Raw genomic sequence first — 13,908 nt, forward strand, 5'->3', positions numbered from 1 at the left:
CGATTTATTTTCATTAGATTTCAATTTAGAGCAGTTTGGCTAAAGATCATCCTTGGTTCTAATAATAATTCTAACTAATATTTTATATACATATGTGAGTTTTTGTTACCCTTTCTCGCCTACACCATTAAAATGGACAAAATCTTCAATATCATCGATATATAGGCTATATTTTATCCCTGTATTCCCAATGGAACAGGAACAACGCGGGGGAAACTGTATATACAAGGTTTTATGTATTACTAACCCATTCTATATATCAAAACGGTTTTCGATTACCCCATATTATTCTTGTTTAATAAAACTCTGTAGCACCAAATTACACATTTTAATAAAATACTATCTAAAGCATACTCGCAAAATGCCTAGCAATCCCCAGCGGGCGTCGATTAAAAGTATTGTTTGTTTAGGGTTGTATATAAACTGAGTGGTCTGTGAAATTTCGCTTTTAATTATTGTAAAAGGATAGAAATAACTGAAGATATTATTTTTTACAGTAACTAGGTTTGTTTATAGCAAATATCATGAAGAAACTGAAAGTAATGCAGATTTTGTTTAATTTCACAATTTCGTATATCACAAATAAATAGTTTACTAAGTGTGTAATCATAAATAAAACAGAGACGTAATGAAAAAGTTAAACGCAATAATCAAAACAGAATTTCTAAAGTACCCCTACCTACTGAAAAAGGAATCTCCAAAATTTCGATTGATGTACGAAATAGACCCATCAATATATTTTATCGTACGATCCTAAAATAGGAGCAAATCGAGTGCCGCCTGTCAGAATGCGGAGCACCCTCTATACGAAGGGTCTGATTATGTTGCCGGTATTGTTTTTATCCGGGGATTTATTTACGTTATTTTATTCGGTCTTCTACGATAACATTACATATTTTTTCTGTCATCCATTGTAGTCTATACAAAATGACCAAAATTACCTTTTTCTTCATATTTATCCCATTTATTAACAACTAGCAGACTAGCTGCGACTGAGTCCCTAGTTTTTCTAATAGGTTTACTTATTTTGTGATCCGATCTGTCACTTGAGTCACTTGTAAATGCTGGAAAATCGGTCTATTACTTTCTTAATTATTTTTGGAAAATCTATCAAAGAATCGTTCTCTACTTCCTTTTGCCTCAAGACTTGAATATATAAAGTCAAAGCTCATAATCCGCGGCTGTTTACGTTTATACTTTACAACTTTACTGGTAACTCGTTTTTCCATATGTGGCCCCTTTAAAGATTACTAAAAATTGCGCATACCAGACTGACAAAGATGAACCGAAAGTTCAAAGGATTGCGAGTTTTAAATTATTTTAATGATGTGAGTTGTGAATTATGATATTTCTAACTTCTTTATAAAATCGATAAGCTTCAAATATTTACAAGTCAATCTTTGATCTTTTTCTAACAAAAAATCTGTCATCTCTATAGTAGCTTTTCAGCGTTTGTACTTTTGTAAAACGACAAAGGTCTGATCTTCACAGTCTCTCTTCTAATTATCATTCTGGAACTTTATCAATTGAAATAACAATAATATCCAATAATATTGTTTCTTTAATTTGAGCTACACATAACGTGTAGCTCAAATGGAGAAACAACTCTGGTACGAATCACAAAACAGTAAAGACATAGGTATAATACCTTTAGGTTATTACTTCTTGTTATCGGTACAATAGAAACAACAGCTGTTCTATACATTTTATTTAAATATCGACACTTATAATCTTATGATAGTTAAGATCTAGCCTACAAAACCTGGTTTACCTAAATAAGAGCATTATTTTGAGTTTTTAATTATTTCCTTTCTAATAGTCAATGTCATTGTTTTGCGTTGAGACTGTCTTTACTGCTGGCCACTGCCTCATTGAGTTTAGTCTTTTGAACAAATTCCTTAGCATCAGGATCTGTTTCAATAATTTTGTTTGCTTCAGCTGAATCTATCAGAGGTGCTTCACCCTCGAATGTTTCTTCTGTATAGACGCGGTTTACTTTCCTCATAGTGCCGTGAATCTGTTGACAAAAATAAGATATTTAAGTTACAAACATAAAACACAGTAGTAAATTAATGTCTGTACTTTGAGAAAAATATCAATATTTACTTATACGGGCTACAGATCAGTAGTTTTAACTGTATAGTCAATATGTTAAGTTAAAAGGCAAGACAAGGCAAAGTTAGGCAAAACTGAGAACCATTCCATATAGCTATTAACAATAAATATATTTTTTAATTTCCGAAAAAGACTGCATAAAGTGCGATCACATGAAATATATAAAAAAAAAACTTATGCAATCTAAAATAACATGATACAATATTTTAACATTGTGTGAGATATGTGATATCGTTTTGGAACGATAAATCGCTGACACGTAGGCAAGTCGATAAGTACTCGAAATTGTGTAAAAGAAAAGAGCATTGTCATGCAAGTAAAATTAATACGCATACAAAAACATACTCTACAGAGCGAATTCGATTTCTGTTGAAAATCCGGTTAAAAATTAAGGACGCACACAATTTCAACTTATTAACTGATAATTCATATTTGAATTAATCTGGTGCATTTTCATCAAAGAAGTAATTAACAAAAAATGGATTACAATTAAAAGTCAAATAAAAAATAGCAGAATCGCAATAAAATGCAGTTAAGCTCAAAGACCAATTGATGGAATGAAATGCGAAATGTCAAAGGTTTATTCCCTACGTACGATTTTAATTATTTCTAGTAAATGGGATAAAAACGAGTGGTGGGGTCCACACTAAAAAAATATATAATAACACCTTATTCCTTTAAAGTTATTTCATCTTTATAAGTTGACTTAATTGATGATGAAGTCTAAAGTGGATTTCGACGGGCCTAGGCCTTGGTTTTGACGGGATGTTGTAACCGTATGCTTAACTATTTGATAGTATTGAGCTATAAGCTATTCGCTAAGTAGTTACGACCAAAGCCTTCCAGATCCACCAGATCTGAATTCAGCCAATGTCCAACATGGTGCAAGCCAGGCATCCTCAAGTACGCCTTGTGGTAGCAAAATAAGTCAATAACAAAAAGTTTAAATTTTTTAAAATGATTAAAATTTGTAGTTTTGTAATCCAAGGAAAGATTGCAATTGATAACTAGACCGATGTTAATGAAAAAATTGGTCCATGGAAAGCTACATTATCAGCGAGTAACATAAGCAAAATTTTTTTTTTTCTCCGTATTCCGACAGGAATGAGAACTACATGGGTGAAATTGCAGGTAATAGTAAATCAAGATTTGTAAATAGATAAACGTACCTTATCCCAAAGGGACATGTTAAAGCCGTAATTGCAATGGAAGAACTGATGGTGCTCATCATGGAACTCTGCGTCAGGCTGCCAGGGCTGCCACCACTGGCCCTTGAAGTTGATGCCCGAGTGGTCGAGGATACCGTGGTAGTAGTTGTAGAGGGCGACCGCGTAGAAAGGCACTGGAAATGTCGAACCAGACATGAGAAAATCCGCAGAAGAACCAAAGTCACCGTCATAGCTAAACGAGTCGCGAAGCTGAATTGGCATTGGGCGGAAGATACAATTTGAGATGTACGTTGGGGTCCCAAGATACTGGATTGGTGACCCCGCACTAGAAAGCGTATTGTTAGTCGACCCTCCACTAGTTGGACCGAAGACATCAAGCAACAGGGAGCCGCTCAATGCTGGCAGCTACATTTGTTTGAAAGTCCAAGCAAGAGGCATATTATGTCCAGCTGTGGACGTCCATTGGCTGTTAGTGATGATGATGATGATGAATAAATAAATCTAACCTCCGCTCAGTAAAATGTGGTGTTCCTCAAGGCAGTATTTTAGGTTCACTTAAATTTATCTTATATATTAACGACTTTTCTAAATCAATCCTACATTCAGTTATTATACACTGTTCGCTGACGGATGTAACGAGGGCGTGTGGTACAGGCGATGGATTATGTACGTCGGCTAATGATGATGATAATATTCTACACACGATTTCTACTTACTCCAGTGCACTGGCAAGGTGAACAGCGGCAGACACATGGTGAGCTGCACGTGCATGATTTCCACGGGGTGGATGGCGGTGACTGAGAAGGCGGTCGGCTGCTTGTACTTATGGTGCAACTTGTGGAAGCGCTTGTAGAGCCACGGCGTGTGGTACAGGCGGTGGAGGATGTACGTCGTATAGTCCTGGAATTACAAATGAACTTATCAAACGCATGACATAATTAGATAGATCATCATTACAAACCCATATTCAGCTCTCTGTTGAGCATGAGTCTCCTGTTAGAATAAGAGGAATTACACGAATATTCCACCGAGCTGGCTCAACGTGTGTATGCGATCGTTTTTCGCAAATCCCTCGGAAAAAATGGATTTATCCGAAATAAAAAGTTGCATATACGTTGCTCAATAATGTTCACTATTTATCAATATTTTCTATTAAAATTAGTTAAGCCGCTCCAGAAATTAGCCTGGACATAAATTAGAGAAAAGCTACAAAAAAGTTTGCTTGTGTTTAAGTATCTTGTAAATTAATATAAGTACTTCAAAGAATACAGTTATTTTGAAATAACAGACATACTTCAATTTATTTTTATATTGATTTATTGGTTATTATCAGCCCTTTTACGACCCAAATTGCCAGGTTTCCCGTTCTTATACGTTTAATATAGAATTTGAAACCACCGCACTACTTCAATGCGGGTTGGCCAGATTTGAGTGAATATTATGGGCTAGGATAGGCTCTTTATCAGACGTTAGTTAAAAGACAACTTCATTTAATATCTCTTGGGCGCATGACATGAAAGGAAAACCCCAGACGACCATTTTTCGCTTCCTAAATATTTTTTCCGACGCACTATCAAAACCACATACACAAAGTTGGAGCACTATAGTCATGAATAAACATTTTGCTTTTAGGCCCAAAATCCATTTAGGTATTAGAATTAATAATTAAATAATGTTCTTCACGTACCGTGTAAACAAAGATTATAGGGAACTGCAAGAAGAACCACCACCATCCGTACTCATCGAACTGGTAGTAGACAGTGGAAGGGTTTTCGTTGTAGATGTAGCAGGCGAGGAAGGCGGAGAAGCTACCAGTGATGAAGAGCGAGACGGTCCCTATCATGATCTCATGGCGCTCCAGTTCAGGGGACAACCACTTCTTCGGTTGGATCTTCCATTCGTGAGCTAAATGCCTTCTCCGCACATAGAAGTACCACTGGAATGAGAAATGATACACTTGAACGAAACAGTAGTGTGCTTAATTTTGCGGAAGTACCTACTTCCTGAATAGTGAGTAATTCCTTTTTTTTCTATTCAGATATCATTCAATTAGCAAAATAAATCAGTTACTGCCTATTGATAAACTTGTGTAAAGTTAAACATTACATTGTTTGAAGTATGATGAATAACTTTCTAAAGAGCAATTTAGGCGTTTTATTAGGCGCGCCACAATTTGTATATTTATTTTATGCTGCTTCAAACATTTAGTTTACTAAACTATTTAACCAGCACTTTTAAAAAGTCAAATCTGTCTATTACAAAGTGCTTGTAAGCTACTTGAAATAAATGAATATCAATTTGAATTTGAAAATTATATTGTTAATACCTAATGCTTTAAAACTGATTAATGTTAAATGGAAACTGAGACAGTAAGATAGTTTTACTGGAAATATTTAATGAACAGTATATTTTGATAAAATTTTATGTTTATCGGTGGATCTACTTTGAGGCACAGATCTAGAATCTATTTTTTACAATTAATAGATTCTAAATATTATAAGTTAAAGTTACATTTTTTTTTAACAAAAAAGAGTTTTTAAATAGATTAAGCAGTGGATACATAATTATAGAAAGTAAAATTTACTGTGAACTCTAAGAACCATTAAGATTGTAATTAAGATTTTGTACGACTTAAAGTGAAATTCTAAGGAGGCTTAATTAATTCGAACCGTAGTTAATAGAATTAAGTAACCAGTTGTTTTATTTTCAACTCTTTTTCATTAACAAGTTTTAAAAGATTTTTTCAGATAGTACAAACAGGGCTTTAAAGTATCTACTTGCAGAAAATAAATTAAATTTGATTTTTTCTTTATGATAAAAAGTCAGCAATTTAGTGCGGTCGTTTCTGATGTTAAGTGATGATGCAGTCTATGACAGTTGTAGTAATAAGTACTCCTAAATAGTTTAAGAAACTAAGTAAGATTTAAGACATAGTATCTCATTCTTGAAGAGTCTGAATCCCAACCAACCAAAAGTTCCTAGACAAAAGAATGGCGTCTGGTGACAGTAGATTCGTTATCAACCCATATTTGGCTCACTGCCGAGCTCTAGTCTCCTCTCAGAATGAGAGGCGTTAGGCCAATAGTCCACCACGCTGGCCCAATGCGGATTGGCAGACTTCACACGCGCAGAGAATTAATAAAATTCTCTGGTATGCAGGTTTCCTCACGTTGTTTTCCTTCACCGTTTGAGACACGTGATATTTAATTTCTTAAAATGCACACAACTGAAAAGTTGGTGGTGCATGCACCGGACCGGATTCGAACCCACACCTTCCGGAATCGGAGGTAGAGGTCATTTCCAATAGGCTATCACAATATCCATGATAGTAGATACTCCCTAACAATGTTAGCTATGTAAAACTTAACCCTACTAGCAGTTTTACCCCATAGGAATCTAGTTCATCTTCATCATCACCCTATTTGTAAAGGCATATTTCAAAGAATAGCTTAAGTTATTTTAAGTGAAGGGAAACTTAGACCTGCTGCTTCAATGCGAGTTGGCTTAGACTGATGATATTTGTTAATGTAACGATCAGTATTCGCCCGCCAGCCCGCATTGGAGCAGCTTTGTCGGTCCAAGCTTCATATTCCCTATAAGGATCCCTCCTACCGACCGACCGTCCCTTTAGTGAGCCATTAAAAAATGCTGATAATGATGACTTAAGAATGATAACTTACATGCAAGAAGCCACCAATAGCAAAATACGTGCCGTAGGACACACAATGCGCTGAAATGAAGATGACAGCAAAGTTCTCCATCTTGAGGTTTTCTGATGTAAAGAGCTTGTAGATCTCTTCCGTGGTCATGTTGCGGTCGCTCTGCGTGTGACCGAAGATCTGCTTGAGCGCCGTCACCAAGATCACAACCCATTCTCCTGAAATATAAGATCAGATTCCCATGTAACTGGTTTTACAGGAATTTTCAAGTTGGCATATAAAAAGTCTATGTCTAGTAGTGGATGTAGATCTACATAAGATAATTATGTTATAAGAATAAGTATTTTACTTAATCTTGTCTTTTTGTTCATTCATCATTCATATCAGCCGATTAACGTCCACTGCAGGACAGCCTTTTTTAGGGACTTAAAAACATCACGATCCTGAGCCGCCTGCATCCAACGAATACCTGCGACTCGCTTGATGTCGTCAGTCCGCCTGGGGAGTCCACTTATTATAATTTAAGTACCTAGCATATTATAGTACCTGCTGACGATGGTAAGTGGAATTCTGTGACTGATAAACATATCAACACTTTGCAGCACAAGTCAAAGTATCTCAAATATCAAAATTCATGTATTTCAATTAGGCTTGCTTACTAACAAGTGCTTGTATACTAACAAGCACTTTTGAATCTTCAGGTTATGTTATAAGATTATGGATAGTTATTAGATATTATGTATTAGTTTTAAGTTATGTGTTGTGCTAGCAAAAAAAAAAATATTTATTTTCTATTTTTAAAACTATTTTTAACTTTTAAAAAAAGGAGGAGGTTATCAATTCGTCGGAATATATTTTTTTTCCATGTATGTTCACCGTGTAAATTATTAAGATTTAGGATTTTCAGACAGTTCTTTCAGAAACAGCTTTAATTAACACATCACTAATTTGGTACCGCCTTCAAACTGATCGCACTAAGCAACCTGAGAAGGTAGCACATACGATGTTATTTTTCGCTTTTTAGTTTAGTAAAAAAATTTTTATAATTTTGTAGTTGGTTGTATTCTTTTATTGAAATTTTAGATAATTAAAGTCAAAAAGATGAACGAAGTGCTACACAATTTGTCTTGTTTGTTTTTTCACTATTTGCCAATTTTTAAAATAATATGACCAATATCCTCTCCAAATAGAGACAATGACAATAAGTAGTATACTAGCTCAACGGTCGAGAATCGACCTCACTATTCCTCGGTTAATTCTCCTCTTTATCCGTGGAACTTAAATATCACGTGTCTCAAATGGTGAAGGAAAACATCGTGAGGAAACCTGCATACCAGAGAATTTTCTTAATTCTCTGCGGGTGTGTAGTCTGCCAATCCGCATTGGACCAGCGTGGTGGACTAAGGCCTGACCCCTCTTATTCTTAAAAGAGACTCGAGCTCAGCAGTGAGCTAAATATGGGTTGATAACGAACCGTGGGACTATTGCGCTATCACAATGTCGCAATTGGTAATTTTCGCAAGTCGTTCGCCTCGCTTGCTCGCATATCCGCTGAAAGGCGAGCTAATAAATCGTCCTGCCATTATCAGTTACATAATATTAATAGCAACCTACGACCCGGTCATAAATCAGGATAAAATTAACTACGTGACAATTTTAATATCCGTGCTATTATAAAATAGTAACGAGGTTTTATCCGGACATTACCTATTACAGTTAACTTTTTGTAAAAGAAAGCTAACAAATAAAGGTTGTTATCTGTCTCGTTAGTCCAGTGGTTAATCGATGCAGCTTCAGATCATAAGGTCTTGGGTTCGACTTCTCGGTCGAGTCATGGAACACTAACTACACTACTAGCTAACACTAACAGCTACTGAGCTCTTTAAAGATTTTCAGCCTGGACTTGGTGATGAAGTTATTATTTAAGTTTTTTTTTGTTTTATTGTTCTTATGCGATCAGTCGACAAACTATGAGCAGAGGAGTTGTAGGGAGATTTGGTGGTTAGAAGCAACCAACGGGATAAACTCCATATAAACATTTAAATCCCAAGTGACTTACAATTTATACTAATACCAGTAATTAATGAGATTAGCGCGTTCAATCAAACAAACAAACAAATAAACAAACTCTTCCGCTTTATAATATTAGAATAGAATATAGATTATAACTGCTGGAGTGGCGACCTCGCATAGAAAGCGCAGTCTTGCTCGACCCCCTACTAGGTGGACCGAGGATATCAAGCGGGTTGCAGAGAGCCGCTGGATACTCGCGGCTCGAGACCGTTTTGTTTGTCGACAACGAAAATGCAAATGATGTATCAACTAAGTTCATAATAAAAATTCGTTACTATGATCCACGAAAACTATATGTTGCGAGCTTAATTATTTTTTCTCTTACCTACATTGGATAAAAACAGGCAGAGAGGAATGAGTTTTTAAAATGAATTTTCGTATAAAATCGTCTAATAAAATTATCGCGGAATATCGGAAAATTCTTATTTGGCACGATCTCTTGCTGACTAAACACGGAAAAGCCACTAAAAGGAAAATGTGCAAGAACATTTTAGAATGTTCGAGTTACTTACGTTTGTTCAGCGAAAATATGAATTAATATATTATACCAACCCTTTGCACTTCGCTTTCATATTTAATTTGAAATATTTCATTTGGAGATAACATCTTATCTTTACCCGATTTCCGATACTTAGCTTTTAATATATTTTGTAACTTCATTTTAATTAAAGAAAGTTATAAATCTATACTAATAATATAAAGCTGAAGGATTAGTTTGTTTGTTTGCTTGAACGCGCTTATCTCAGGAACTACTGGTCTGATTTAAAAAATTCTTCCAGTGTTAGATAGCCCATTTATTGAGGAAGGCTATAGGCTATAAATTATTCCCATATTCATACGGGAACGGGAACCACGCGGGTAAAACCGGGCGGCGTCTAGTATTACATACATACGAGTAAGATGCTATATCTATATTTTAACTTTATGCTTTAAAATGCTTGGTTTGTTTAAAATCTTGTTCATAAGTTGATAAATTTGTTTAATCTTATCTCCTTAATTAATAGCGGCAGCTACTAATTCGTTTCATAGCAACCACCTGCTCTTCGATAAGTTACATTTCGCTAATTATAATTATCTATTAGGAATGTAAATCGCAATCAATTATTATCTCGTACGCGCGCGACTACGCGACTTCTAGCTCGTACGTATGTTTTTGTAACAGAATATTATGATATTATGTGATTAGCAATCAAAATCTGAAAATACATTGCACTTACAATGTAACCTAGTGGAAGTCAGGCTATAGAAGATATATTGGATTCATATATTAATCGGTATTAGTATTTATTTACTAAAACTAAGTAGTTTTTAGTATTTTTAGTTGTAAGTAGTGAATAATAAGTAGGTACTATTAAATACTTATAAATAATAAATACTAATGAATATGTAATAATCACACTAATATTATAAAGGCGAAAGTTTGTGTGTAAGTATGTTTGTTCCTCTTTTACGCAGCGGCTACTGAAGCGATTTGGTTGTAATTCGAAATGGAAATAGATTTTACTCTGGGCTACACATAGGCATACTTTTCATCCCGAAAAAATTCATGGTTCCCGTTGGATTCGTGAAAAACTGAATGCCACGAAACGAAGTCGCGGGCGTCCGCTAGTAATATGTGACAATAAATATGTGCCTTCAAAGTTTTACTATAGCTACTCAGATCATAGTTGAGTTTGCTAGCAAGACAGTCTATAGCTTCGCAACTACGTTCGTAACACTCCGTAACACGCCACGCGGGGCGTGTAGCGATGAATGAAAAACCGACGCTCACCCTCGCAGTCTTTCCCCTCGTCGCCCGCAGACTATAACGTAGGATACGGAACTTTGATTTCCAAAAAGTAAAATTTTAGACAGACTTCGTTTTCGTATGGTTGCCAATTAAATCGTTGGGTAAATACGTGCTCCGTTTCAATTTCAACAAATGGGCAGTTAAGTACATAGTTTTACGTGACCATGCAGCTAATCGTGCATATTATGCAAAACTACCTCCACGGCCATGACCCCTGTAATGCGATTTATTATGAGCTACATTGCTTCAGTTTTTTTGATATTAACAACCAGGAAAACGTCGTGTATTCATTAAAATTGTGTTTTTATACTAGATTGCATCAATTTCTCGGTTACCTGCATGTTTCGATCTTTTTTTTTTATTCTTTACAAGTTAGCCCTTGACTACAATCTCACCTGATAGTAAGTGATGATGTAATCTAAGGTGGAAGCGGGCTAACTTGTTAGGAGGAGGATAAAAATCCACACTCCAATCAACTCCAAAATCCAATATTCAAAGGATAGTTGCTTTGTAGACATAATAATAATATTCTAACGTTAATTTTATTTGTGATATTTTGCCGTCGGCATCCTCATTAAAACCCAACGTGTTCGTATTTCCTCGTTGAAATAACAATTTAATAAAAATTTTCCTTAGATAAAGAATCTAATCTCTATTTTCTTCTACATTGTTATTATAAGTTATTAATAACCATTGCAATTAACTACTTATTATTGCTTGAAGCATAAATGACTGCTATACTACTAGTAATTCTATTGTATTAACTTGTTACGGCAAATATGACAGACCAGCCGGTCAATTTCATTACATTTGACGTAAGTTAGCTATATAATAAAATTAACATCAAATTAATAAAAAACCCCATTTTTTGTATTCAGTAAAGTAAGAAACATTATGATATCCACGAACGGTTGTCAGGAGGCATTGGATGACATTTTTTGCATAGAATCTCAATTTTAATCAGTTGGCATTCAATAAATATTGAATACGAAACCACGTGACTTAAGAATTACTAACAATAGTCTAGTTGATAAATTTAAATCTTGGTAGAAGTAACAAAATCAAATAATGGTACGGAACTCTACGTGCGCGAGTCCGATTTTTCGAGTGCATTTGTCGCACGCAATTTTTTGCAGATATCAAGAAGGGGCTGTATAAAGCTAAATCCAAGTTTGTTGCCATGTAAGCCACCATCTTAGAAAAATTTATAAAAATCTTTTTTATGGTTTATCTGACAAACATTAAGTCTCACAAAAAACTTACCTATTTAAAAATTTTATGTTACAAATAAAATTCTTTTATATTTTAGACAATATAGAGATGTAAAACAAAATATTATAACAAAGTTACAGGCAAAAATCGATGAAAATGTAAGAGAATTTTTTCTATCGATTACTTTTTCTTCATCATTCATATCAAATCCTCTGTAATATCTTTAAAAAAATAAAAGCCAAAGTCACGAAATATCGAAATCCGCTAGACGAACAATATGAAATTTGGCAATAATAACGAGATGAAATTTGGCAGGTTATAGGTAGTAGAATACTAAGAACTGATTTAGCGACAGAGTCAGATAAAGGAGATCTAATGGCAGATGAAATCACAGGCATTTGCAATCATAAAATAAGATTACTTGCTCTGGATAATGCATACTCAAATTAACCTATTCAATAACCAACTTGAAGCCTCAAAAGCTCAACGGTAAGAGCGGTTGGACTCATCACCCAAGGGTGGTGGTTCGATCCCGCCCCGTAGGTCTATTGTCGTACCCACTCCTAGCACAGTCTTTCCCGACTAGTTGGAGGGGAATGGAAACGCAAATATTCTTTTTTTTTAAAAAAAAAACCTATTCAATGGACTAAAGTGTAAATAGTTCGTACCTCTCAGTGTTGAACCAAATGTGAATACAGCAAACGTGGCAATGAACGTGCTGATGAACTCTGGCAGCCTTTCGAAGAACTTCTCCAGAGGCTCGGCATACTTCTCGATCCACCGCACGCCGTCGGTCAGCGGGTCCCAGTACTTGGGTTTATTCTCGTCTATGTTCTGATCTATGTCTTCTTTGGGTTGACTAGTTCCATTGCTAACTCTTCTTTGGCGTGTCTCTGTCATTCTAGAATTTAAGGAAACATTTGATAATTTAAACAGTGTTAACTCTCATTTATATAATATAAAAAGATTACAAAGAAAAGAAAGAGACCTCTTCCGCGACTGTCTGTCTGTCTGTTTCCGGTAAACTGCTGGACAGACATGCAGACAAAAAAATATATATTTTTGGCTTCAACTAATAAATATAAAACTCATTTTTGTAGAAAAATTTCGGATTCCATGTTTTATGAAAAGCTAGTCGACACCCCGCGGTTTCACCCGCTCAGTTCCCAGTTCAGAATACGGGGATAAAATATAGCTTATGACTCACAAATATTGTAGCTTTCTAGTGGCTATAGAATTTACAAAATCGGCTCGGTAGCTCCAGAGAGTAACCCCTATAACACTACAAACTATACCTCTTTATTACGGGATACCTATAGGTAGTTGAAACAAACAAATCAATATGAAGTATGCTATAACTGTTTTGGCAGTCTTGTCAAATATCTACTTTAAAATTCTAAATCCGCAAGTCGAGCAAAGAAGAAAGTCAATCTACATAACATTATCTATACTTATAATAAATTTGTGGAAATGTCAATTCTGTACGTAAAATAATTATATTAAAAACTATCAGAAAGAGACCAAAAATGCAATCAGTAAGATTTTTGTCTGCTGTCTGTCTGTCTGTCAGTATGTTCGTTATAGAAACAAAAACTACTCGACGGATTTAAACGATCAATAGGAGCAGAGCAGTGAAGGGAAATGTTGGGAAAACGGGAGGAGTTACTCCATTTTTACAGCGATACTACTGTAACGGCTGGATTAAAGAGGTCTAAGAGCAATCGAAATCACAGGCGTCCGCTGGTTTATAATATGAGAGTTTTTTAATATTGATACGACCATTATATCATGTGTTAGGTTAGCTAATTACGTAATAACTTAAGACATTAATTACGGACTGATTTTAGTAACCGATTTGGTATTACATGGATCTCACAACTTTTTACGGTAA

The 13,908-nt window shown here is 35.2% G+C and overlaps 1 protein-coding gene across 1 annotated transcript; it reads right to left on the bottom strand.

Annotated features, from left to right (window-relative positions):
• Positions 1-1,693: 1,693 nt before the first annotated feature.
• Positions 1,694-12,917, bottom strand: LOC112050995 (lathosterol oxidase-like). Its single transcript, XM_024089434.2, has 6 exons — positions 12,686-12,917; positions 6,965-7,161; positions 4,972-5,220; positions 4,001-4,184; positions 3,285-3,457; positions 1,694-2,017 (listed from the first exon to the last, which is right to left on the bottom strand). The coding sequence occupies exons 1-6, from the start codon at positions 12,915-12,917 to the stop codon at positions 1,826-1,828; spliced, it is 1,227 nt and encodes a 408-aa protein (XP_023945202.2). The 3' UTR covers positions 1,694-1,825.
• Positions 12,918-13,908: the final 991 nt, after the last annotated feature.

This window comes from Bicyclus anynana, chromosome 12, assembly GCF_947172395.1.
Source record: "Bicyclus anynana chromosome 12, ilBicAnyn1.1, whole genome shotgun sequence".
NCBI lineage: Eukaryota > Metazoa > Arthropoda > Insecta > Lepidoptera > Nymphalidae > Bicyclus > Bicyclus anynana.

What these genes read in the sequence shown, in the direction of transcription:
- LOC112050995 (XM_024089434.2), bottom strand. Translation starts at nt 12,917, where the DNA reads ATGACAGAGACACGCCAAAGAAGAGTTAGCAATGGAACTAGTCAACCC. An exon ending in CTATAATCTTTGTTTACACG is followed by an intron (nt 4,185 to 4,971) that starts GTACGTGAAGAA and finishes TTGTAATTCCAG; the next exon opens with GACTATACGACGTACATCCT. An exon ending in ACATGTCCCTTTGGGATAAG is followed by an intron (nt 2,018 to 3,284) that starts GTACGTTTATCT and finishes TTTTGTCAACAG; the next exon opens with ATTCACGGCACTATGAGGAA.